Source organism: Hypomesus nipponensis, chromosome 23, assembly GCF_054491055.1.
Source record: "Hypomesus nipponensis isolate SF chromosome 23, ASM5449105v1, whole genome shotgun sequence".
NCBI classification, from domain to species: domain Eukaryota; kingdom Metazoa; phylum Chordata; class Actinopteri; order Osmeriformes; family Osmeridae; genus Hypomesus; species Hypomesus nipponensis.
The window spans coordinates 7,973,301-7,999,006 of record NC_140383.1 but is presented as its reverse complement, the minus strand read 5'-3'; the positions used below and the strand labels follow the sequence as shown (position 1 = coordinate 7,999,006).

Here is a 25,706-nt window from a genome sequence, read left to right as displayed (position 1 = left end):
ATATATATATATATATATATATATATATATATATATATAAAAAAAGCATTTTACACCTGCATAAAACCGAGAGTAAAAAAATCTAGCATTTTACACCTGCATAAAAACCGAGAGTAAAAAAATCAGAAGAAAGTTAATTAACTGGAGCACATTCAATTGTCTTCTGTTTCCTTTTCTTCTTGTTTTTGAATATCGGAGAATTCAGGAACTTTGTGTCTGTAAACTTATCGCCGCGCCTCATTTTGCTGTAGAAGACAAAAAACATCGATCAAAAATCGAATCAGGTATTATCTTTCTCTCTAGGTGTGCGATTTGAGCATGTGCAGAGCAGTCCTCACCAGTTGATGGGAGGATCTTTGTAACTGACAGCAGCTCCCCGTCGCCTCGTTCTTCCTGTGTTTTCATTTTCCATCCAGTTAGTATTGGTCACAGACTTAAGGGCACATCCTGCTAGAAAAATAATAATAAATAATAATAAAAAATATATATATATATAATATAATCATTTTACATTTTCCTTGAATGAAACATAAATGTATATTAACAGCGCAGAAATACTACCTGGAGATGGCTCCGTAATGATTTTGGCAGTCTCTTCTTCATACACAGTAACTCTGCGAGAGGCCGTCTTTAAGGGGCTGGAGTCAAGGCAGTCCAGCTCATACTCAGTTGTTATAGTGTCATGAGTTTCCCACGGGGGGCGTGTATCCACCAGCAGATCCATCAGGCTCTCATGTACCGCATCCTCACTGACACAGAGCCCGTCATCTTCTGCTTGGCTCCTGGAGTTAACGTTTGGAGTGGAATCCATATTACTGAACGGTATGACATACGTGCCCCTGCACCTTGGTTTGTGCATTGTGTTGATTTGAGACTTTGAGCTACACTGTATATCCCCTTTCGTCTTCAGACTCTGGGCACTAACTGAAAACAACTCCTCCATTTGATCACTCTTCATGGTTTCTTTGTGTGATTTTACGAGCGAAATATCAGATTTTCCCATTGCAGGCATGCATTCGAGTGTATCCGCATGAGGTACTGCAAACTCTATACATGCCATGCCTTTGTTCTCTTGCTTCTGGCTGGATGAAGATCCACAAGTGCTGCTTCTTTCCTTCTTTTTCTTCTCCTTAACCGAGATCCCCTCTAAAAACACCTTCATTTGAGATTTTCCAGTCTTCTCTTTCCTGGCTTTCTTAGGATTTTGCACAATGGCAGAAGCTGGTTCGCGAGGAGGAATTGCATCCATTTGCTGGCAGTCCAGACCCTCAGCTGGTTCCTCGGTAGCCCTAAATGGACGTTTATAAGAAGACTGTGTTTCTCCACCTTGACACTGTTTGTTTTCATGTCCAGTGACTCGACAGTGGTTTAGGTCTAGGTCAGTAACAGGAAGATTCTCTGCTATGCTTGGATCGCTGGGTGTGTAAGACTCATCACCCGCAAAACTATATATTGTACCAGGAGTGCCCATCTGCTTATCAGAACAAGTATTTTGCAATGAGTTATCGCCAGGCACTGAGATCACACATGTCTCTCTTGATCTTCCCTTGTTGGTCTGGCCAGAGTCGGTAGGTCTCTTGCTCTTCTGTCTGGTGCTGTGTGAAATAATGGCATTTAAACAGGAAGAACGATGTGTGTCCTTGGATTCAGGTTGAGAATCATTGTTGTCCACACAGGCACTCTGTAGGTCCAAATCTACACATGTATCCTTTACCATCTGCTTATCATGGACCACTTCTAACGATAAGATCTGTGTTTTCTTGCTTCTCTGATTCGGCAACTCATTGGAAACTGTGAAGGTTTTCTTTTTCATACAGTTGTCAGTCTGAGATTTCACCTCAAACGTCTTTCGGCATTTACCTTTTGATGCTTTATGTTCTGTTTCTTTGTCTACACATTTTGCGCTGTCTTTGTTTTCAGAGGATCCGTCCATAAAGAAAGCATCTTCAAATGGGTCTGGTGAGACAGTGTTTTGGGACTTACTTTGGACAGAAACTACAAAAGTTTTCCTGGGGTCAAAAGGTTTTGACTCTTCCTGCGTGGCTTTCTGAGTATCACGAGCAAGTCGACCGTGCTTAGGGATACGAGAGGTGAAGTGAGTTTTCCTGCGAGAAGCAAGTGTTTGAGTCTCATTGGCTGAGACTTTAGTTAATGCTTGTGGCTGTTCTTCCTCATCTCGGATTGATATGTTGTCAAAAGTCAACAGGGTCTCAGAACATGACTGAGGTAGCTCTGAACTATAACAGGTCCCCATCTCAAGATTGTCTTTTACGCAAGTTGAATCACTTTTCTTTACTGCAATTTTCTCTACTTCTTCAGAATCTTTTGATAATAGTTTTTTTAACTTCTTCCTGGGCTTGATTGCATCATCTGTCCTTGCTTTCTTGGGTTTGGTCTCTACAGTGACTATTTCAACCATGCTGTCAGCCAAAGTCATTTCCATCTCTGTGTCAAGGGGGATCTTCACTTCTGTGTCAGCAGGCTCTAATGTGGTCTCCTTTGTAATGCCAGGCATATACCCAGGTCTTAATGTCTCCATTATGGAAAGAGGTTGTGGTTTGTCAGATGTACGCACAACTGAGGGCATTTGGTTGTCAAGGCACACGGTTGGGTTTGAGTCTAGTCCGGGTTTTGAGAGGATCTGTGACCACCTCTCTACCTCGGTCCTGAAGCTACTGGACATGTGCAGCATTCCTGCTTGAGTTGATAAACTCTTGTCCGCCTGGCTTTCAGTCTCAGATACTTTGCCTATAAGAACCAACAGAAAGATAACAATATTCAACCAGTGACAGTATAACCAACCCAACAATGACAAATATGTGTTCTCGGATCGGCTGACATCTTCATGGCAAGTAGAGTCAAAACTCCACTCAGCTTACCTTTGACCTTTAACTCTGTGGGTTTGCTTTGTGTCCCAGTGAGGTTTACGAATGTGGCATTTTCCTTGACAATAGGTTTATGGTTTATGCTTGTCTGTTTTAAGGGTGAAATCAACTGCTCCGGTTTGAGAGAAATCTGAGCTGCTTCCCTGAAGACATTTGAGGGGGAGAGCACTTAAGACCCATCATAAAACATTGCATCGTAAAAGATAGCAAACAGTATTCTCTGTTTATAACACATTCTGTCAGCTTGCTCAAAGGCCAAAAAATCTTAACAACTGCAGGGAAAAAACAAAGAAAATCTTCTATACTCAATAAGGTGGTGGGGTGGAGGTGCTGTAAGTCGCTCTGGATAAGAGCGTCTGCTAAATGACTAAATGTAAATAAGGCTATTTTGTTCCTAAATACTGTAGGGTACATTGCCAACTATAAGTACCTCTGAAACTGATGATTTTCATCTTCAGCCTCAGGGGTAATAAGGTCATTAGATGGTTCAGGGACAGCCTAAGTGAGGAAAATTCAAATTACATATTAATTGTAAATATTATTATGTCAAGTGACAATATGAGCTGACTTTTTCTAATGCAATGATAGACGACATTCGACAAAACAAAAAATCTTACATCATCAGAAAAAAGGTCGAGGGCCTTTTCCAGGTTATCCTGAGTGCTGCGGTGTAAATCTTTCAAGATAAGGACCTGTAAAAAGAGCAGATGCAATTACTAGGTCAATGTTTGACTGAGCTCAATGTAAAAATTGTGTGACTTGGTAAGTGTAACCCACCAGTTTCTTGTGCTTGTGCCTCCTTACTGCTAGATCAAAGTAGAGAGCTTCAATTTGTTTTTGTAGATGCACATTCTCCACTTCCATTTGTCTGCTCTTCTCTTTTTGAGCCACCAAGGCCAGGGCCAGGGCTTTGTTATTGGTTTTCAAAGAGACCTTGAAGAATGAGGAGGTATCTGAAGATGAAAGCATACAGCCCATGAAACATCATGCATGCAGCATGTCATGAACATGAACTGATATACATTCTCAAATTATAAACCAACTTTATCTTACTGAGTATCTTATTCTTGATCTTGGATGCCACTGTCGAGGTCTGTTTTGATGTTTTAAGGGACATCAATTTCTTTCCAGGGACCACCACGCCCTCCATGTTTGAGAACCTGTAATGTTGATAATATATCAAATTTTCATCATCAGTGGTTCTTCTCCTTAAAATAATCGATGATACATTATATAGTACAGCTAGTCCATATAACTCTTATGTGAATTATAGTCTGGATTGAATAGTCTCTAAATTAAGAAAACTACACTACAGCAGCTCATCTTACCTAAATTGCGTAGCTAGCTAGCTAGCAGCCAACGATATTTGTACAGTCGGTGCAGACAGTAGTACTACGGTCGCTAGCTGGCATAGCTCTACCAATAACATGCATCTTGCTAGGCTAGCTAGCAACTAGCTAGTAACTGCCAAGTTTCTTACCGTTATAACAATTATGGTTTTCTACCTAAAGCTTGGATTAAGACACCCTGATTATAATGCCAAAATGTTACAGCAGTCGTACTAAAGGATGAGATCAATTTGCCATCTATTGTATGTTTTAAATCCGTGCTTCAACTCAAACAAAAACAAAATCACCCGCCGTTTCCTGTTAAAATTTGGAGGCGTACCTGAGCAACATGATAGCCAATCACCGAAAAGCGGTCTGTGCCGAACGTGCAACGTGGGCAAAGGTCTAATTCTGTTCTAATAATTAATTACAAATGATGTTTAATGAAATGTATTTGTTTATAATTCATAAATAATATCTCTCAAAAATATAATTACCTGTGTGCATCAAGCTGGCTTGCATGATGCTAAATATTATTGGAGGTAGAAAGTAATCCACGGGATTTGGGGCATAGGCCTACTGTATCTTGACTACCCTACCAAATACATTTAAATATCTGACGTAGTATGGTAGTATTTGGTTTGTTTTCAAGGGTAATTTGACGGATGCGGCCCCGATCTTCAGTCTTTTATCACCCTAAATAATGTATTATATTATACTATGTTTGTGCAATAAAGTGCACAAACATAAAACCTGTCGTACACTCACAACTGTCAGATATGCGTTCTTGAAACTTTGACTCCAATCGAAATGTCACAACAGGGTATTAATATGTGTGTAACCAGAATGTCTCGTGTAACCATCACTTTCACATGCTCGATCGTAATCAGGTGACTCACGACAGGTTGATTTTGAGACATTTTTTCGCTATTTACTGTAGTCTTATGTATGGACTCTTCTTTGCGCTCATGGGTGCTGACCCACAACAGAACATCCAGGTACAGTAAATCTAAAACATACACGAATGGTATGGTACATTACAACCAACGAAACTATAAAATAAACACATCTATATTATTACCAGAAACTGGAAGAACTGGTTATGTGCGTATCAGAACATACAACTATGCTGTCAAGCTTACTTTAAATCAACTATATTTCTCTACATGTCTTGAACTTGTCGATAATTATAGATATTTAGGTAGTTGATGGTTGCTGCCTCATCATGTGATCGCAACAGAACAGTTCGATTGACCTGGTCTCTGCTCATTTCGTCTGCCTGCTTCATTTGGTACCAATGCAGCTTGCTATTTCATGCAAACAGCCGACTCCGGATCTGTTTTATCAAAGTGATTCATACTGTGATGACTAAGAAGAGAATAATACAGGTGAATGATCAATTTCAGTGACAAGTTCATTTCAATTACGTGTACTCAGTTGCAACAGGCCTGCTGTTGTTTTTAGCTAGCTAGCTAACTTGCAAGCTAACGCAATACTAGCCAATCAGCTTCTGTTGACTCTACAATACAAACGCTAGTACTGTAGCTAGTGTGAAGAATTAGCAACTATACTAGCTAGCTGTCTAGTTGTTGACAGTTGGTCTGACAGCGAGGGCGGGTAATATATTGCTCTTATCAAATAATGTTGGAGAAATAAATTAACTTCTAGCTCGAGCATCTAAAATGCTGGAAGCCAATGCTACCCTTTCACGCATCAAACTTGTAATTTTTTTTAGCTTGACAGTTGTAGCTCTAACTAGCATGTTTAGCTGTTCATGGTCCAAGTACATTGACCACACAGTGATTTGTTTTTTGGCATAGCTAGCTTACAAACGCCCATTTTAAGGAGCCATTTAGAAGTATAATTCGTTTGAGACATTTTGTACTTGTAGGGGTGTCTATCACAAGTTACAGGGCCTGCGGTGTCACATGATAGTCAGAGTAGTGATGCTGCAACTGATGTTGTCATTTTCCTCTACCGCGACAGTAGAATTATTAGAACTAGAAGATTAGAAACTGGAGTTGTGACATGCAGAGCAGCAGAAACTAGCTTAAGTGCCATTAATACATATCAAAGGGTAAGTTTGTCCAGACCCAATTTAGCTTGCTATTTGCTTCGACCTTTTAGACTGTCTTGCTTGCTGTCTGAATTGACACTGCATGTTTAAGCCGGCTGTGGGTTTTGTGCCTAGACAGGTTTTGTTGTAAACAATTGACAATATTATAACAAGACTTGCAAAATGGTCTGCTTTTATTATTTTTCAAAACAACTCAACTTTCAATTCAAGAATGTGAGTTTCAAGAGACATTAATGCAGCGACTGAAAGAGCACACTCAGCACAGTTTTCTCAGTTTCCTATCATTTCAGTACCAATGAGTGAGGTTTCCTGTAAGTGTGGGCATATCCCTTTATTAATTGATGCTGGGTTGCACATTTCTCTAGTACTGAGCAGGGTTAGGGTGAGTAGAATCATGTGCCTCCATTAACAGTAAGCCTGTGAACTATGTACCAGTGGATCTAGTTACAAAATATAGATATTTTGAATATATATAGAGAATATACAATAACCATGCCTATTGTTTCAATATGTGATTTGACATTAAAAAGGATTGCTGTTTCACCATGATTTTTATTTAATGAACAGTTTATGAACTTGGATTCACAAAATGGTCATGGTGGTTACTGATCAGGTAGGGCCTAAGGGGAGTAACAGAAACTCAGTAGCTCAGCGGCTGACATATGAGCATGATGGTTGATAAATCAGGCCAACCAGATGAGAATATTTTTCTTGTAAGGATTTGTAGTTGTGCCAAGTTGTGTTAGGCTACTTTTTAAAAGTAAAGACATCGGCGGCATATATGGTATATGGTTATTTAGGGCACGGCCTGTGTTTATTTATACATTAATTGATATATCTGTTGAAAGGAAGGCTATAACAGAGTCTTAGAGTTCAACTGTAGCAACACACTCATTGGGCTTCCTTTAACCAGGACCAGTGACATGGCTGCTGATGACAAATCCTCCTCCTCAACCCTGGATTGGAGCACAGAACCGCCACTGTCGGCTCCCAGTCCGTCCCACCTGACACACTTCAAGCCCCTGACACCGGAGCAGGATGAGCCACCACTCCGCTCGGCCTACAGCTCCTTCGTCAACCTGTTTCGTTTTAACAAAGGTCATACACCATACACTTACACACACAGACATACACCAAATTTCTCGAAATGGTTATGGTATCTAGCATTTCAGAGACTGTTGTGAGGCTAACAGCTTTGGGTGGTTAGTTTAGTGAGTTTAATCACGTCTCTCTTGCTGCTTATCTACAGTGTGTGGAACTCCATTGATGGATAGGTGTGTTTTGCCACGTTGCCTTTATTTGTCTTCTTTTCAAATGAAGATGCTTTAGCAGAGATTAGTGTGGGGCCAGTGTCTCAGGAAGTCATGTGATAGAGAGTTAGCATTTGGAAAGGTGCCAGGAGTCAAACACGTGAGTCACGTGCGTTTCAGTCCACTCCCCTAATTACGGAAGACCGATCACCAAGGCAACAGCAGAGGATCCCTCATGCTCCTGACTGCTTAGAAAGTGATACTTTGAGATTACAGAGTATATTCACAGCAATACATGTTATATTTTACTGTAAGTTTCATTTGGGTGTTATAAAAGAAATATACACATTTTATGATGATGTTATTCTGGAGCAGGTACAGTTGAGTAAAAGTAACATGAACAGACAATACAGCAACATGGAAGCTAGGTTACAAAGACGTTTAGAAAGTGGACCGCGTTATTGATCTGGTGTTTACAAACTGGTCTAAGGGTTCTCGATACGTGATATGTTTTCCCAATGGTTCTTCTCTCATTGATGTGCGTGCACAGAAGAGGGCCGCCCCCCATCGGCAGAGAAGTCAGAGGTGTCCACTCCATCGCCACAGGGTGAGAGGAGGAGCTGGTCCAGCAGCCCCGCCCACTCTGTCCATGGTTCCGGAACACACAGGAAGCAGCACCCGGATGGACTACGCCGCACTTCCACAGCTTCTGGTAACACACACACGCACACACATACCCACACGCATTCATACCTCCTTACTGGATTGATAACTGGATGGATGGAACAGTTGGAAACATTCAATATGTTCCCAGTGATTTTAGCATCTACGTCAGACTTCAATAATGATGCTGGAAGTCTCTCTTTCATCATCGTGAACATGTAATCAGGAATAATGGAGTTATAAGAGACGGTTCTCTTCTCGAGACCTTATCAGGAATATCTTATCCCCCCCCAAAAACCCAACTGCCCGTGATGTGACTGTGCACATTCACATTAGAAATGATGTTAGTGATGGTCTAATAAGGAACCTTGCCTGCATTGGTTCTCTAAGACAACAGGGAAATGTTCCTCCTACAATAACACTCTTTTGTGTCAGTTTCCTTGTTTTAATTCTGCTTTTACTGGTGAGTTTGACCCAATCAGATCTCTTTAAGGAGAAGTAGATGGTGCCAGAGAAAGTGAACACAGTTCAAACCTCCTGTGTGCTGTACACTGTACTGGTACACTAGAGAGTGTACAGAGAAAGGAGACTGGCGTTTGGAATGGAGAAATGCCAGTCTACACGCGAGTGTACTGGTACACTAGAGAGTGTACCAGTACACTCTCTAGGTCTCAAGCAACATTTCAGTTTGCATTGCAATAATATGTTATGAGGTGTTTTCAAACATGTACCCAAGAGTTTCCCGCAGCACTTTTCAGTTAAGGTGGCCGCCTAAGCATCACACGCCTGCCGCCTTAACTACGTAGTCCAAAAAAACTGTCTCCCTTCTCTGCAGAACGCATTAGTCTATCGCACAAACTAGCCCCCCCCCCCCCCCAGGCAAACCCCACCCTACCACCTTAACTAACACATTTTCTGTGGGAAACCCTGTACCCCTTCAAGTAGTTTAGTACATTTGGTTGAGATTAAGGGGTTTATGAAACACAAAGGGTGTATAGTGCCATGACAACGTTACTCGTACTTATACAAACCCTTGCATGCATAATTTAAAGGGAGAGAAATGGATGATCTGTGTGAGTACCATCCATTCAAAAAGCCTTTTCTTATGTCTTCTCTGTTTCCAGTGGATTGGCCAGGTGAGGCTCTTCTGCACTGTGTGCCTTGCTAAAACACTTACAAAAAAAATAACAGTTTTGTGCTTTTTTTTCTGTGCAATTCTAACCAGTGTGAAGAAGAAGTGGCCTAACAAACATCCATGAGTGATGGGTGTGTGCGTATTTGTTTGAAGTAAAGGTTATTAAATAGCTAAGCCAATTTTGCATCATTGCTTGTTGGATATAGGTCTCTTATGATATGAGTGGTTTGATGGCAATAACTGACATTGAAAGGTACATATTAGTGACACTACAGTATTAAAGCTAACACCATCATTCTGAACCACCATACTACTACTATTTTATGTTTCCCTGCATTTGATGTCTTGAAATACTAACTGCTTTTCTGCACATTCACAGTTAATAACCACCTTACCAGAGTTTACAGAAGTTTGGCCTATATAGTCTATGCATGTGACTGTATACTGTAGAATGGTTAGGTTGTGTCCATATTGTGCTCAAGTTAGTTACGTGTGTGTGTTTGCTTTCTAGATGGCCACAGGAAATCGGAAGCGTCCCTTGGCACTCATGACCCTCGCACAGCTGTTCAGCTGCGGACTGCTCTGAAGAGACTGAAAGAGATCATGGAGGGAAAGAGCCAGGTACATATGTCATACAATTGAACAGTAAACCACTGTCACATCCTACCTAAGACATTTAGAATTGGACTTTTCAAAACTAAACTGGGTTTGGTGCAGCAGGTTTGGAGTCTGTGATATCTAAGCAAATACACATTGTATATTCCATTAACTCGAAGCCATCAAGATGGACAAAAAACAGCTGCTCTTGTTTTCAACCAGAGCTTCATGACTCCATGACCTTTCAGGACAGCGACCTGAAGCAGTACTGGATGCCCGACAGCCAGTGCAAGGAGTGTTACGACTGCAACGAGAAGTTCACCACCTTCCGACGGCGCCACCACTGTCGCTTGTGTGGCCAGATCTTCTGCAGTCGCTGCTGTAACCAGGAGATCCCGGGCAAGTTCATGGGCTACACGGGTGAGTGCCTACGGGGTGGGGGACACACGATGGACGAGTGGGAGGCCTCCGTGACTCGCCCTCCCTCATACTGAACCATCATGACACATAAAAGAGAGAGAGAGGGGGCGGGAGGGGGGGGGGGCAGCAAAGGAAAGAGGTTACGGCAAGGAAGAGGCCCGTGGCTGATACAGCTGGATGATCTAAGAGTATGTACAGAGTCCTTTGGGTGACAGGAGCATGGTGTGTGTGTGTGTGAAACAGACATGACTGTTATGCTGATTGTTATTGGTTCTTGATTTGACCTGGGCTGTGGTAAGTTGACCAGCTGGCTAATAGCGTGTTACCGCATGAGCGCACACTCTTTTGAGTGAATTGAAAAACTTTAACTCAACTTACCAAGCATGTTTGGTTGTTTTTGATGCTGTGAGGCTGATGGAATTAACCATAGGAGTGATGTGTGGTTCAGTGGTTGCCTTCTGTTTGTTCTGGTGTTTTCTCCAAGCAACCACTTTCACTGAATGGCTAGTCCACAAGGTTATCCTGTGTTTGAGGTGTACTTGAAGTTCCAGAAATAATGCTGAGGATATGCATTCAGAGTGAATGGTTAATTCCAAGGTTGATTAATCAATAGCTTTCTTTGGTTGCTTCCTTGAACTAATCCCAACACAACTATCTGACCAGACCTCTAATGCTGGGGACACACTATACGATTTTTTAAATCTTATACGATTTTCAAACTGTGAGAGACCACAAACATGAGGACAAATAATACTAGATGTAGCCGTTTTGCTCCTACAGTGTGTGGTCACTCTTAACACACCTCACACCAAGGGAACATCTGATCAAATCTGCGGAACCATCAAGATAATCGGGACACATGTTACCTAGGATTGTCGGAAGGGCCGAAATCTGACCGATTATCCTGTGGTGCGTCCCCAGCATAAGGTGCAGATCATGAAAACCTAACCTTACTCTTTTTCTCTCTTTCTTACCCCTCACTCTCACCACGCACCCGTGTAGGAGACCTGCGTGCCTGTACCTACTGCCGGAAGATCGCCATGAGCTACGCCCACTCTGCAGACTCGGGCTGCATCGGCGAGGACCTGAGCGCCCTGTCCGACTCGCCCTGCTCTGTGTGCGTGGAGCCCAGCGAGCCCCGCACGCCCGTGGGCGGACGCAAGGCCAGCCGCAACATCTTCCTGGAGGAAGACCTCGCCTGGCAAAGGTGAACACAGACATGCAGACAGACATGCAGTCAGAGAGGGATGTTCGCTGCCTTATCCTTTAACCCTACCCTTACCTCTGCCTTATTTTACACCCCTGCCTCTCGCCACGCCCCCATCCTTCATTCTATACCCCTGCCTCATTTATGCTGGTACATTCATTCCTCTCCTAACCAATCAGTTGTCCGTGTTTTTTGAAAGATAGAGGAGCCTAAACCACAACATGAGTGAGTGATTGGTGCATGTCCCTGGAGCATAGGCTACTCTGTGCTCTTTGATTCTTGAGTGAAAACCATCTAATCAATTTCTCTTGGGGAATTTCCCAGGTCAATTTCTAATCTATTATCAATTCTGGATTCTAAGCCTGTGCTTGTGATAATCAATTTGTTGTCATCAAATCCTGTGACAATCTTTGATCTGATAACTGTTCGCCTCCTCCTTGTTTCTCTGTGGACCTTTCTTTAAGAAAATCTTTTCCTCTCTCTCCTGGCATAGAAAAACTCCCATTGGGATGAGGAAGAAGTGAGTCTGGCTGTCATTCTTTCATTTGCCTTTCAAAGATCTGTTCATTCTTCTATTAGTTCTTCCTTACACTCTAGCTCTACCAAGAAGACGTCTGCATGCTTCTCTGAAACGAGTTTGTCTTGCATGGTGAACACTAGGCATGGGCCAGTTACCGGTTACAAGGTAAAGCGCGGTTTGAAAAAGTCACGGTTTCAATACCTCTCAAATTTTCCGTTATACATTTGCTGCGTTATGAGCTGTCTTTTTTAGGTGTCTCGTCATAGACGGAAAGTACAGGAATGCCTCAGGTTTTACACTGCGGAGAAAGTAACCATCCGGTTGGTGCGAGCAACAGTCAATCACCACCAGGTGTAGCTAATAGCCAAAGGACGTGCACCACTCGAACTTTTCCCTGCAGTATGGGAATCTTTCGTGTACCGAAAACATTCGGACGGCCACGGATGAAGCAAATGCAGCTTGTAAGACGTATTTTAGAGAATATCCGACTTTTTTCTCGCAAATTTGTGACTTTATAAACTCTGGGAATCCCCGACTTTTTTCTCCCAAATTTGTGTCTAATCTCGGATAATCTCCGATTTTTTTCTCGCAAATTTACGACTTCAATCTCGGAATATAACCCCCTCCTCCGGCTCCGATGTTTTCTTCTTCACTGGCCACCGTCGTAGATTAGGCTAATACAGGTCTCTCCAATCTCACGCAGTTGCTTTGATACTCACTTCAACAATTTCTCTGAGAGGCGCAGATTTCTGCGGAGTTGATAGTTGTCTCGAGTTATAAAGTTAAAAACCAGACAAAAAGAAACACGGTATGGTCATCTCACGCCAAACTTTTGATACAACTTGAGAGCCCTACTAAATTTCTGCTATTTAGTACCAACATTAAGGCCTACATTTAGCTCGGGGTCACGTATATTCTTTTATCTAAGTCTTCCACCGTCTGTGTGTGTATAAATTAAATTAAAACAAAAGTTAGGTAGCGTTATTGTTCTTTTTAGTAAAAAAAAAAAAAACTAACAAATAATTGAACTATTTATCTTGACATATCATGACAATACTTCTGTCCAAACAATTTAATATGATGCTTTAAAAATGAAATCTATTGTGTTCAACAAAAATATTTTAGAGTTGTAATCGCAATACCGTGAGGTTATCATACCATCAAAATCTGACACCAACCCATGCCTAGTGAACACATACATTTAGATTGATTTGAGGTGTACTGAGAATAGCATTCATGTTTTGCAATATATGTGTGTCAGTTTAATTCACCAGGAGTCTCAGAACAGTGGTCTTAACTCCAGACTAAATGCACTCCAAGAGGATGTGGGCAAGTCACCAGCCAGGAAAAGGTGAGACATTAATTTCAGCTCCCAGTCGAAAAAAATATTTCAGGGATTATATTTTTACTATCTTTCACACTTATTTGTGTGTGTGTGTGTGTCTAGGTCTGCCAGTGTGACCAACCTGTCTCTGGACCGCTCCAGCTCTTCCATGGTGCCCTCCTATGACAGCTCAGTAAGCCCCCAGGCCAGCCGGGCCATGCCTGGGCTCAAGGCCGACCACGGCGAGGAGGAGAGGAAGATCCTACTGGTTAAGACCCATCTCTCTTTCTGTTTCCCATTTTACAATATGTTCTCTCTGGTGCTGGTTGAGTCTAAATGTGGGAAGCATTTGTGCTGTTGCGCTGCTATCACGTAGGACTCATCCCAGCTGAAGGACCTGTGGAAGAAGATCTGTCACAACAACACCGGGATGGAGTTCCAGGACCACAGGTACTGGCTGAGGACATACCCCAACTGCATTGTGGGAAAAGAGCTGGTCAATTGGCTGCTGAGGAGTGGTACCATTTCTACCAGGTAAATGTTCTCATGACCCTGAAAGGAGTATTTCATGTTACAACTAATATAAACTGACGTTTAGCGAGTTACATCTCTTGTTTGTCGTCTGGAATCTCTCCACCCCATCTGTATGTCTCTCTCAGGGCCCAGGCTATAGCCATAGGCCAAGCTCTGGTGGATGGTCGCTGGCTGGACTGTGTCACTCATCATGACCAGCTGTTCAGAGACGAGTACGCGCTCTATCGCGCCCTCCAGGTGAGTTGCTGGCATGTGAGGTGAGAGGGAAGGACCACGGATATTTCCGAACGCGCACTTCATTCCCAGCGTCGTCTCTCCTCCTCTACAGAACACCGAGTTCTCTGAGACGCCGTCACCCGACAGTGACAGCGTCAACTCCCTCGAAGGACACTCCGAGCCTTCCTGGTTCAAAGACATCAAGTTTGATGACAGCGACACCGAGCAGCTGGCTGATGAGAGTGACTACACGATGCACAGTATGTACCCCTTCCCTGACCACGCCACTTGAGGGAGATCAACAGGAGATCAACTTTATGCCATGTACACTACGTGACCAATAGAATGTGGACACCTCACCATCACACCTACAGTATATGAGCTGGTTGGACATCTCATTCCAAAACCATGGGCCTTAATATGCCCCCTACGCACACACCCATAGACCTCTATCGATGCTATCGCCCTCCCTTTGGGCATGGGAGCATTGTTGATTTGGGGAATGATAGGCTCAACAAGCAGGTGTCCAGATACGATTGGCCTAACTAGTGCAGTTATGATTTTACGTTACCAAAAGAGCTCTATTGCATAAATCCCTGTGTTAGACTCTGCCAGCCCCAGTAAGAGGACTTCAGTCAGTAGCTTCCAGTCAGCAGTGGACAGTGACTCAGCTGCATCCATTAACCTCAACATGGAGCAGGACAATGTCAACTTCCACATCAAGAAGCAGTCCAAGTACCCCCACGTACCCCCCCACCCTGCTGAGCAGAAAGGTGAGCGCAACAATGCAGCACCAGTAGCCTCTTCACACAAACTTTGATTAGCTAGAGGTACTAGAGGTAACACGTTTTCGGAATAGTTCCGATCGTTGATCGTATATTGATCGGTAGTGTGATTGTAATATATTTGTATCTTAAAAAAACTCAAACATATTGACCTTTTGCCAGCATCAGAGTACCTGATCTCAGAGGACGGAGGACAGAACATCTTAATCAGCGATGCCTTCATCAAAGGTAGGAACTTCCTGCTTTTTGTTCTTTGTTCTACACTGCGCACATGTGCACGACACCAAAAGAGGAAGCAATCCCCCTTTCAGCTGGCCTGGTGACAACAGGGCTAGAAAAAAAGGTAATTGGTAGGTTTGAGCACCACACACACACACCCAGCTGTCTTCCCTTGTCACGTCCTCCCTCTCTTTGCCTATGCTCCCCTCAGAGTCTCTGTTCAACCGCCGCGTGGAGGAGAAGGCCAAGGAGATGCTGTTCACCCCTCTGGGCTGGCACCACAGCTCCCTGGACCAGCTCCGCGAGGAGAACGGCGAGAAGAAGGCTATGGAGAGACTGCTGTGAGGAGCAAACCAAGCAGCTTGACAATGGACGTGTGCTGAGTGCACCGTGTTTGAAATCCTGCTGTTTACATTGACTTGTCTGTTAGAGAATTTGCTGTGAATTAAGGACACTTTTGACCTTGTTGCACCAGTTAGGTTAGAATTGCTTCTGGAATGATCTTTGACAACAGGTCGAGAAGGAACTTTCAGTTGTACTCTGGTCTGCACCGAGGTGTTGGTAGTTGGAGGTAGTTCCTGAGAAGACACGGTAACAATCTCTTCCCTCCACAGCTCTGCCAACCATAGCCACATGATGGCACTGTTGCAGCAGCTGCTCTACAGCGAGTCCCTGTCCCTCTCCTGGCGTGACATCATCGTACCCGTAGTCAGGCAGGTGGTCCAGACTGTGCGGCCTGACGTACGCAGCTGTGACGACGACATGGACATCCGCCAGCTGGTCCACATCAAGAAGGTCAGAGTGACCTGTCACGACGTTATTGTCAATTCCACATTGGGCGTGTGAGACGGTTTCAGCAGTTAATCCTTTGTATTCTAGATTCCCGGAGGAAAGAAGTTTGACTCTGCCGTTGTCAATGGCTTTGCGTGCACCAAGAACATTGCCCACAAAAAGGTAGGCATAGTGACCTTTCCTGTGGTAGCCCCCCTTCTCCACCTCTCCCCAAAGCCACTGCCTGACCTCCCTGCTTCTCCTACTCCCTGTCTGCGCAGATGAACTCCTACATCAAGAACCCCAAGATCCTGCTGTTGAAGTGCTCTATAGAGTACCTCTACCGGGAAGAGACCAAGTTCACCTGCATTGACCCCATAGTGCTGCAGGTCAGTCTGTCACCCAGTACAAGGGGCCGTCTTGCGTGCATGTTCTACGAGGTGACGCCCTGGAGATCCCCTCCGCTTGACCTCCCCGCTCATCTGTTTGTTTCCCCAGGAGCGGGAGTTTCTGAAGAACTACGTGCAGCGCATAGCGGATGTGCGTCCCAACCTGGTGCTGGTGGAGAAGACGGTGTCTCGCATCGCCCAGGAAATCCTGCTCGAGCACGGCATTACGCTGGTCGTCAACGTCAAACCCGTCAGTAACTAACCTCGCCTTCAACCTTCCAAATCAGTTGGGCCACTGTTGGGTGTTTGCTTGTGTGGCTCTGCGAAGCTCACTTTTGCTTCTTGTGGATGTGTGTAGCAAGTGTTGGACCGGGTGAGTCGTATGACCCAGGGAGACCTGGTCATGTCCATGGACCAGCTGCTGACCAAGCCTCGCCTGGGCACCTGCCACAAGTTCTACCTGCAGTCCTTCCAGCTGGCCAATGGTGAGCAAGATGACTAACCCGCATCATTTCTCCCTTTGAATCCCATCCTGAATGTACAGTACTGTATATAGAATGTGTTGCGGGCTGTTTCAGCAAGGTTGCCTTTCAAGGAGGAAACGGGAGTCGGGTTTTTCCTCTGGTTCATTATGCAAGTACTTTATTTGATGTCATCATAGATACAGACGGGACTTTCCGTGGTGAAAGCCTACACAAGCTTAAGCATCAGTCATTTTTATACTCAAACGAAGGCCCTCCCTTTACCTAAACATGGGCATGCAGAAAAACCTCCTGCTCTGGCTATCTCTTCCTTTCCCTAATGTCAGCATTTCTATCCAAAGTGCATCTCTCAGTCTAAAGGTCCGACATTAAACTGTGTCTTGTTCTTTTCCATGTTTATACTGGGACTGTCTTAGGTCAGTTCTTTCCTATCTTAATGTCTCCTGATTAACCTTTGTCAGTGACAGTTCATCTAAGGCAGGGGTACTCAATTAGAAACTCAAAAGGTCCACTCACCAAATTTCCATTCAGTCCAGGGTCCGTAACAGTGATAGTTTATTTTTCTGGCCCTTACCTCAGAGTTCTGGGGGTAATTTTGTTCGGTGTCTATGCTTTGTGTCATAGTGACCTTTCACGTTAGCTCTACCACATTTGACAAGGGCAACCGTCTCATTGCAGATTAAACACATGGTTTTGTACTCCCCACCGGCAACACAATGAATACTTGTCAGTCCATTCTGTCTGAAATGTGAAAAATCAACTTTTCATTTTTGGTGGGTTTTGTCACAACATGATTTTTGCTAAAGAAGAAACAGGTAGGCTACCGTTAGCAAATTGATTAGCCTGCGTTGTTGCGAATGACACACAACCTGCATGACCCACAGAGAATGAGGCCAACATTGAGTGAGTGAGTTGTCATGGTGATTACTATTACAGCTCCTGATTGAATCTTTGGATTCGACACAAAAGATAAAAAACACATAGGAAAACAATAAAGGTGTGAAACCACGCACACACCAATAAAAACTCTCTTGGATCATGACCTAATGGCTTCGGTCCAAATTGTATTGCGTCTGGGTCCGAATCCGGACTGCGGTCCACCTATTGAGTATTCCAGATCTAAGGAAACCATTCAGTCCTTAATCAGTGATAGTTCATCTAAGGTAAGTCAGACAGTTTAGCTAGTAGTAGTTTCATACAGTTTTCGGCCACAACAAATGTATATTTGTTTTTGTTTATCTTGATAGGTTTTTCCTCATTCCCTTCCTCCCACCATTCAGACAACGTGAAGACGCTGATGTTCTTCGAGGGCTGTCCCCCTCAGCTGGGCTGCACCATCAAGCTGCGCGGGGCTTCCGAGTATGAGCTGGCCCGGGTGAAGGAGATCATCGTGCTGATGGTGTGTGTGGCCTACCACTCCCAACTGGAGATCTCCTTCCTGATGGACGAGTTTGCCATGCCGCCAAGCCTGGGCAAGAGCAGCTCTTTCCCCTGTCTGCTGGAGAGCACCACTGCAGAGGAGGAGGAGGAGGGACAGGGAGGAGGAGGAGAGAAAGGAACAGGAGGAGCACTTGGAGTGGAGCTCCAGGGAAAGGGGGTCAATGGAAATACCGTGCCCACGGTAGGTCCCTCCGCGCCTGGGCAGCTGGAGGAGAAGCCTCCCGCTGGCCGGCTGCCTTGTGTCTCAGAGTCCCATGTCAAGGACAGCGAGAGCCCTAATGGCAACAAGAAGCAGGCTTTGTCCCCTTTGCCCTCCCATGGGGCTGAGGGGTTGGGCTCCGCTGTCATGAATTCCACACCCTTGTTCAACCCCTTGGCACCTCTACCTCCCGTGTCTCCACCCTACCTCATCGATGACCTGGACCTGGAACCGGAGCTGGAGGAGCTGGGAGGAAAGACGGAGGTGGAGGGGTCGGCAGGACTCTCAAGGGGGGAGTCCGGGGAGGAGAACTCGTGCTCAGAGACGGTTCCCCGGCTCTTCAGGGACCCGCTGCAGGACGACACCGGGCTGTTTGTCACCGAGCAGGTGGCCTCGACTGACGACCGCCTCAAGTCCATCTCAGCGGCCTTCAAGCAGGAGCTGAAGGACATCCTCCTCTGTATCTCTCCGTTCATTACCTTCAGGGAGCCTTTCCTCCTCACTCCTGCCGGCCTTCGCTGCCCCAGCAGAGACTATTTCCCCGAGCAAGTAAGTGGTTTGGCCATACAACTTGAAGTGTTCCTTTTCAATTTGGTCTCCACTTCACTCCATGCAATGGCAACGATCAATAGGTCGCTAAGTGTCTCCAGTCCATTCCGGATCCACTGGTGTTATAACGTGTTCTCCTCCGTAGGTCTACCTCTCTCCACTGCTCAACAAGGACTTCAAGGAACTGGACTGCCGCAGGAAGAGGCAGCTGCTCAAGGACTCCGCCCCCTCGTCGTTCGGGGGCGTGGCCAACGGCGGCCCTCCGCCACGGCCCGTGGAGGTTCGGCCCTCTCACCGGCTCACCAGCGCCCGCATCGCAGAGCACCTGGGCAGCAGCCAGGACCTGGCCAAGATGCTGGCCGACTACCGCGCCCAGGGCGGGCGCATCCGCCAGCGGGCAGAGGTCGACCCCTTCGTCTCCTCCACCTTCAGTCATCCACCTTCTCGTGAGCCCTCGATCAAGGCACCCGCCAAGGCCGACAGCGAGGACGAGAAGCCGGCGGGACAGAATGACGTGACGTGGGCCTCTAAGGTGATACCGAGCTCCTGATAAAGACAGCGTAACACAGGATGCTGCTGGGAGTCCCTCTCAGTCCTGTACTGTACTGGTCCTCCTCGGGCCCTCTCTGTATGTAGATTGGAGGATGATTGGATGGGTGATTGTGTTGTTGTGAAGCTGTGTCTGGTGCAAATGTCATCACATTCAATACTCGGTCCATGCTGAATTGCCTTTTAGAAATCAGGGAAACGAGTTGATAAGCGAGTCGTGACTCAGAAACAGCCCATCTTACCTGTCCCCTCGTCTCATTCAGCCAATGCTGGTCTCAGACCAGTGTGGTCTATTGATGACGAGTGGAGCCCACCACCTCATCCCTGACCTGAGATCTATTGGGGAGACTGTGAGTGCACTGGTGTGCTCTTCTGAATAGCACCATTTGACCCTTGACGGCTTGTTGATCTTTGTTGTTGTTTGTTGTGTTTGCTTTTGTCTTCAGCTGGACTGTCTGAACCCGGTGAACCACCAGCGCCTCTGTGTCCTCTTCAGCAGCTCCTCAGCCCAGTCTAACAATGCCCCGAACCCCTGCGTCAGCCCCTGGTAAACCCCTCCTATCTCCTCCTGACCTCCCTTGGTGACCCATCAGACAGGCCTGTCGACAGCTCTAGAAGGTTCCAACCCTGTTCTCAAGCATGTTCTGTTCCCCTCACACAGGATCGTGACTATGGAGTTCTATGGAAAGAATGACCTCACTCTTGGCATATTTCTGGAAAGATACTGTTTCAGGTGAAGCATGCTCTTCAACCATACCGTGTTGTACAAACATCAACAACTTTCGCTAATACATTGCAATGATATACCTTTTTCAATTAAACGTTTTCTGTCCGGTCTGTGTGTGGTGCAGGCCATCCTACCAGTGCCCCAGTATGTTCTGTGAAACTCCCATGGTGCACCATGTCCGGCGCTTTGTCCACGGCAGCGGCTGTGTCCAGATAGTCCTGAAGGAGCTGGACTCTCCAGTCCCTGGCTACCAGCACACCATCCTCAACTACTCCTGGTGCCGCATCTGCAAACAGGTCAGACCGAGGACGAGGCCGTCCCGCACGCAGCCTGCCCGGTGCCAACGCATCTCTCTGGTCTCTCCTACGTCTCTGCTCACGTCCTCTCTTCCTGTGACCCCTCGCCGGAACTGCAGGTGACTCCCGTGGTGCCTCTGTCCAATGACTCGTGGTGCATGTCCTTCGCCAAGTACTTGGAGCTGCGTTTCTACGGCCACCAGTACATGCGGCGGGCCAACGCCGAGCCCTGTGGCCACTTCATCCACAAAGACTACCACCAGTACTTCTCCTACAATCAGATGGTGGCCTCCTTCAGGTCAGTGCAGCCGCGGCACTCTGTTCGTCGAGACGGCCCTGGGCCAACCCGTGGAGGAGACCGAGGTGGAAGATGATGTGTGAGCTGTATGTTTATAACAACTATGTGTTTTTGTGTTGACCTCAGCTACATCTCTGTGAGGCTGCTGGAAATCTGCCTTCCTCCTCCCAAGATCTTCATCAGGAACCAGGGGCCCTCCAAAGCCAACATGCAACTGGACCTCAAGGACTTCACGCAAAAGTAAGGCGATGTTTCACGTGTGCATACAGAAATACGATTTATTGACCCCCATCGTATCAAGTCGGGGCTTCCATCTTACTACAAACCCTGTCCTTTTTCTGTTTCTACCTTGCATTGGCAGAGTGACCCAGGTGTACCTAGCCATAGATGACCGCCTTACCTCCCTCAAGACCGACACCTTCAGCAAGTCAAGAGAGGAGAAGATGGAGGACCTGTTTGCCCAGAAAGATGTACGCGCCCCCTCGAAACAGTGAACCTTTCTGAATGCCATGCAGAACACCTGTTTAGTCTCTTTTGCACGCTGGCCCACAACTCCAGTTCAGCGTTGGTGAGCTGTGTGTGTGTGTGCGCGTGTGTGTGTGTGTGTGCAGATGGAGGATGCAGAGCTCCGGGCCTGGATAGAGAAGCTGCAGGCCCGCCTGCAGGCCTGCAGCGTGGACTCCCCCCAGCACCTGCAGACCGTCCTGGAGTCGGTGGTGCTGAAGAAGCAGAGCCTGTGTGAGACCCTGCAGTCCTGGAACACCAGGTGATCCACTCCCTCACCGGCAGCCTGTCTCTTTCTAACGGCTGCTTCGTCATGGTCACGGCAGTGCGTGGCGGGGCTCCTCCACACCCCTTGACTCCTACTGACCCCCCCCCCCCCGCTGTAGGCTGCAGGATCTGTTCCAGCAGGAGAAGGGCAGGAAGCGTCTGTCTGTCCCGCCCAGCCCCGGGAGACACAGACAGACAGAGGAAAGCAAGGTCGGTGCTCTGTGGATCAGCTCCCCCCAGATCCAACCAACGTTTTGTCTTCTCTTAGAGTGTGCTGTATGTTGTGTTGACTCCGGTCTGCGTTTTGATTGACAGACAAGTGCCCTGGACTCTTCTCCCCGGAACCCCTCTCCCGTGGTTCAGAATGGCGATAAAGGTGAGTGGCTTGGCCCTGCTTTCAGGTTCCGTCGTTTGCTGATGCGTGCGCTGCTGATGGGCGTGTCTATGTGTTTGATTGACAGAGGACCGTCACCTGAACACACTCCCGTCACTGTCGAGCTCCTCCTCCTTGCTGCCGTCACCAGGGGAACCAGGCTCGGAGCCACTCACCTCTGGACCCTCCTTCCCTGACCTGGACTCTGTCAGCATCCCAGAGGGTATCCTCACACACACACACACACACACACACACACATGCACAAACTGACTCAGCACACATAACACACACTACAAATAGGTAGCTCTAACTTTCTCCATGCCTGTCTCAGACGTGTTTGATGGACACCTGCTGGGCTCCGCTGACAGTCAAGTGAAGGAGAAGTCTACCATGAAGGCCATCCTTGCCAACCTGTTGCCGGGCAACAGCTACAACCCCATTCCCTTCCCCTTGTGAGTCTAAGCTTGTGAAGAGTTTCCATTGAACAACATTTCAGTCCGGGACCGTGCTCCCTCTTTGTAGACCGTGAAAGCATTGGGCGTCTTTTTCTGATTGCGTGGTGACGTGTGTTGATCAGCGATCCAGACAAGCATTATCTGATGTACGAACACGAGAGGGTCCCCATTGCCGTGTGCGAGAGAGAACCCAGCTCCATCATCGCCTTCGCTCTCAGGTAAGGACCTCTCCTCCCCTCTCTGTTACAGCCTCAGCCAAGACAACCAAGGTCTTGGTCTGTCCTCCGCCTCTTGGGAACAGTGGAAGGACATTGGCCTAGCATTGTGTTAATCCTAATCTGCTAATCCTCCAGCTGTAAGGAGTACAAGACGTCTTTGGATGAGCTGTCGAAGACGCCTGGGAAAGCGGGAGGAGAGGAGAGCGCCCAGAACATCACGTAATGAACCTCTTCCTCTTGAACTGCAGCTACGTAGAGGGTAGAGCTCAGGGAGTAGAGCATTTGGCTGCAGATCAAGCTATTGCAGGGTCAAATTCCCCTCTGTTCTGTACGTCGCTTTGGATAAAAGCGTCTGCTAAATGACTGTCACATTATACATAACAATATGTTGTTTAACTCCAGCAAAATCTAGGTTGGTTACATTTTTACATCGATAAGTCACATACAGTTACAGTCACATACTGCATTCCTCGGGTTAGAAAGAGTTGCATGTGATGATGCTGACTGGCCTGTTTCCGGTTCTGTCCATGTGCGGCGGCTGCAGCTCTGACGGCCGGGTGAAGAACAGCCCTGCCAAGCCCAACGAGACCACCTCCTCCCAGACTGGCCGCAGCAGCTTGGATGCCGACCCACTCAGTGAGTGACCCTCTCCAGGGTCCAAGGTCAAAGTCCTAACCTGGGCAGTAGATGGGGAGACATGAACTGAATTAGTCATCCAAATGAATACCCCCACCTTCTAGACTTCATCTAAGAAAGGAAGGAAGGAAAATGCTAGATCATGTTCTGGAGATAACAAGCATATGTCTCTTTGTATTGCAGAGGATTCTGATGGAGGAGACAAGCACAAGAAACAGGCTGGGAACCCACACATTGAGCTACGTGAGTCTCACTCCTTCTGTCCCCCCGTCTATCACTTCCGTGCCCATATCTTCAGTATTTGACTGATCTGTTGGCAATGAAACACGACCTCATAGATCGACCCTGAGCCCACCATAATTCAGCCTTTCCGATACTACTTGTGCTGTGTGACGACCCGCATCGATCACCCCGCTCGTTTCACAGAGTTCTCCGACGCCAACGCCAAGTTCTACTGTCGGATTTACTACGCCGAGGAGTTCCACAAGATGCGAGAGGAGATCATGGAGAGCTCCGAGGACGACTTTGTCCGCTCGCTGTCCCACTGCATCAACTGGCAGGCCCGGGGGGGCAAGTCCGGGGCAGTCTTCTACGCAACGGAAGGTACCTGCACACGCACACCAGCCGACTGTATACGAGCCATTTGGCGACGAGACGAAACTCCTTTCTCTGTAGCATATGTTCATTCCATCCTCTGTGAGCGAGATCTACACAGGTCCAGCCCTGTGGTGTTCGGCCTGCGTTGCTAGCCTGCTTTGCCTCTCTGTCCTCAGACGACCGCTTCATCCTGAAGCAGATGCCCAGGCTGGAGGTCCAGTCCTTCCTGGACTTTGCTCCTCATTACTTCACTTACATCACTGGAGCCGTGCAGCAGAAGGTTAACTCCTTATGAGCATCTGGTGTTAACGCTCTCTAATTCGCTGTGTGGCTTAGTAGAGGAACTAATGAACTCATGTGGTGGTTGCTTAGACAATCTGAACTTGACCCGGCAATGGTTTGTTAAACCACGTTTCACCCTATTTGCCCCCCCCAGCGTCCGACGGCCTTAGCCAAGATCCTGGGTGTGTACCGGATCGGCTACAAGAACTCCCAGAACAACACTGAGAAGAAGCTCGATCTCCTGGTCATGGAGAACCTGTTCTATGGCCGCAAGATGGCCCAGGTGTTTGACTTGAAAGGTTCCCTGAGGAACCGCAACGTGAAGACCGACTCGGGGAAGGAGAGCTGTGAGGTGGTCCTGCTGGATGAGAACCTTCTGAAGCTGGTCCACGACAACCCTCTGTACATCCGGGCCCACTGCAAGGCCATCCTGAGGGCCGCCATCCACAGCGACGCCTACTTCCTGTCCAGCCACCTGATTATCGACTACTCTTTGCTAGTGGGGCGCGATGACGCTACCGACCAGCTGGTGGTGGGCATCATAGGTGAGGGATGATAAATACGCCCACAGGCAAACAGATTTATGTTTGAAGTGCTCACTTTTCTTGTCTTTTCTGATAGCGTTGGATGCTGCGCTAAATCTCTTCCCTGTTATTTCAGATTACATCCGCACTTTCACGTGGGACAAGAAACTGGAGATGGTGGTCAAATCCACTGGGATCCTTGGGGGACAAGGTAACCGAGAGAACCCAGTGTGGTCGCTAGCTATTGCTTTTTTTCAGGCACGCGTGTATTAAAGGTGTGACGCGTCGGCTGATGTCTGTGTCCACAGGGAAGATGCCCACGGTGGTGTCACCTGAGCTGTACCGAGCTCGCTTCTGTGAGGCCATGGACAAGTATTTCCTCATGGTGCCTGACCACTGGACTGGCCTTGGGGTCAACTGCTGAGAACCCTGGGTCTGCTACCATACACTATACCTATATACATGTATTTTCCTTTCCCACACCCTGACACTTAATCACAGACACTCCCTCAGATTCACCTCCCTTGGCCCAGCGGGGGATCCTCAGAAGCACACTGAACAATGACATGTTTGATTATTGAGTAATGAAAGCAAGGCCAGTGTTGTATCCTTTGTCTCAGACTCATTTGTCAGTAACTCTGTACCCGTCTGACAGCGCCGGTTAACCTATTACCCAGGCTCTCTTCAGTATTGTGGAACATCTTTTCAAGCCCTCATATCATGACGTTCCTGTGGGGGATACTACTGCAGTTGATTTGCCAAGACTCCAACTGTTTTAAAAGGACAGTGATAGAAAGCAAATACCGGGGGAAAAAAGGAGAATCTTAACTGGACCTAGTTTGGTGAACAAATAATCAATGTAATGTAAAAGTTTGTAAATGTACAGAGATTATGTAATTAAAGAGAAATAACACTGCTTGGTCACGGTTTGGAACCGTGACAGATTCTTTGTCTCCTAATTTTGCAATCAGATGACATGGGTGGTACA

General features: G+C 46.7%; 2 protein-coding genes across 17 annotated transcripts; one reads left to right on the top strand and one right to left on the bottom strand.

Annotated features, from left to right (window-relative positions):
* Nucleotides 1-24: 24 nt before the first annotated feature.
* On the bottom strand, nucleotides 25-4,558 carry sgo2 (shugoshin 2). 3 transcript variants are annotated; one of them, XM_084688743.1, is made up of 9 exons: nucleotides 4,366-4,558; nucleotides 3,939-4,045; nucleotides 3,663-3,838; nucleotides 3,503-3,577; nucleotides 3,316-3,383; nucleotides 2,880-3,028; nucleotides 562-2,748; nucleotides 339-447; nucleotides 25-245 (listed from the first exon to the last, which is right to left on the bottom strand). In XM_084688743.1, exons 2-9 carry the CDS (start codon nucleotides 4,033-4,035, stop codon nucleotides 134-136), a joined length of 2,973 nt encoding a protein of 990 aa, XP_084544869.1. In that variant the 5' UTR covers nucleotides 4,036-4,045; nucleotides 4,366-4,558; the 3' UTR covers nucleotides 25-133. The 3 variants fall into 3 exon arrangements, with proteins under 3 accessions (XP_084544869.1, XP_084544868.1, XP_084544867.1); XM_084688742.1 differs by having other exon boundaries at nucleotides 26-245; nucleotides 339-450; nucleotides 4,214-4,558; XM_084688741.1 differs by having other exon boundaries at nucleotides 27-245; nucleotides 339-450.
* A 915-nt stretch (nucleotides 4,559-5,473) lies between these two features.
* Nucleotides 5,474-25,634, top strand: pikfyve (phosphoinositide kinase, FYVE finger containing). Of its 14 annotated transcripts, none has more exons than XM_084688729.1 (43): nucleotides 5,474-5,601; nucleotides 7,204-7,388; nucleotides 8,091-8,252; nucleotides 9,850-9,959; nucleotides 10,184-10,355; nucleotides 11,358-11,562; nucleotides 12,056-12,082; nucleotides 13,344-13,433; nucleotides 13,530-13,674; nucleotides 13,783-13,940; nucleotides 14,066-14,177; nucleotides 14,269-14,416; nucleotides 14,762-14,929; nucleotides 15,104-15,169; nucleotides 15,372-15,501; nucleotides 15,775-15,955; nucleotides 16,040-16,114; nucleotides 16,213-16,320; nucleotides 16,430-16,570; nucleotides 16,679-16,805; nucleotides 18,050-18,990; nucleotides 19,136-19,522; nucleotides 19,803-19,889; nucleotides 19,986-20,086; nucleotides 20,201-20,272; nucleotides 20,391-20,562; nucleotides 20,682-20,860; nucleotides 20,987-21,100; nucleotides 21,222-21,330; nucleotides 21,472-21,626; nucleotides 21,751-21,841; nucleotides 21,947-22,007; nucleotides 22,093-22,227; nucleotides 22,338-22,458; nucleotides 22,584-22,679; nucleotides 22,815-22,898; nucleotides 23,224-23,315; nucleotides 23,499-23,558; nucleotides 23,742-23,918; nucleotides 24,089-24,192; nucleotides 24,349-24,739; nucleotides 24,855-24,929; nucleotides 25,027-25,634. In XM_084688729.1, exons 2-43 carry the CDS (start codon nucleotides 7,214-7,216, stop codon nucleotides 25,140-25,142), a joined length of 6,420 nt encoding a protein of 2,139 aa, XP_084544855.1. In that variant the 5' UTR covers nucleotides 5,474-5,601; nucleotides 7,204-7,213; the 3' UTR covers nucleotides 25,143-25,634. The 14 variants fall into 14 exon arrangements, with proteins under 14 accessions (XP_084544855.1, XP_084544856.1, XP_084544851.1 ...); XM_084688730.1 differs by lacking the exon at nucleotides 5,474-5,601 and adding an exon at nucleotides 6,208-6,290; XM_084688725.1 differs by lacking the exon at nucleotides 5,474-5,601 and having other exon boundaries at nucleotides 10,184-10,334.
* The last annotated feature ends 72 nt before the right edge of the window (nucleotides 25,635-25,706 follow it).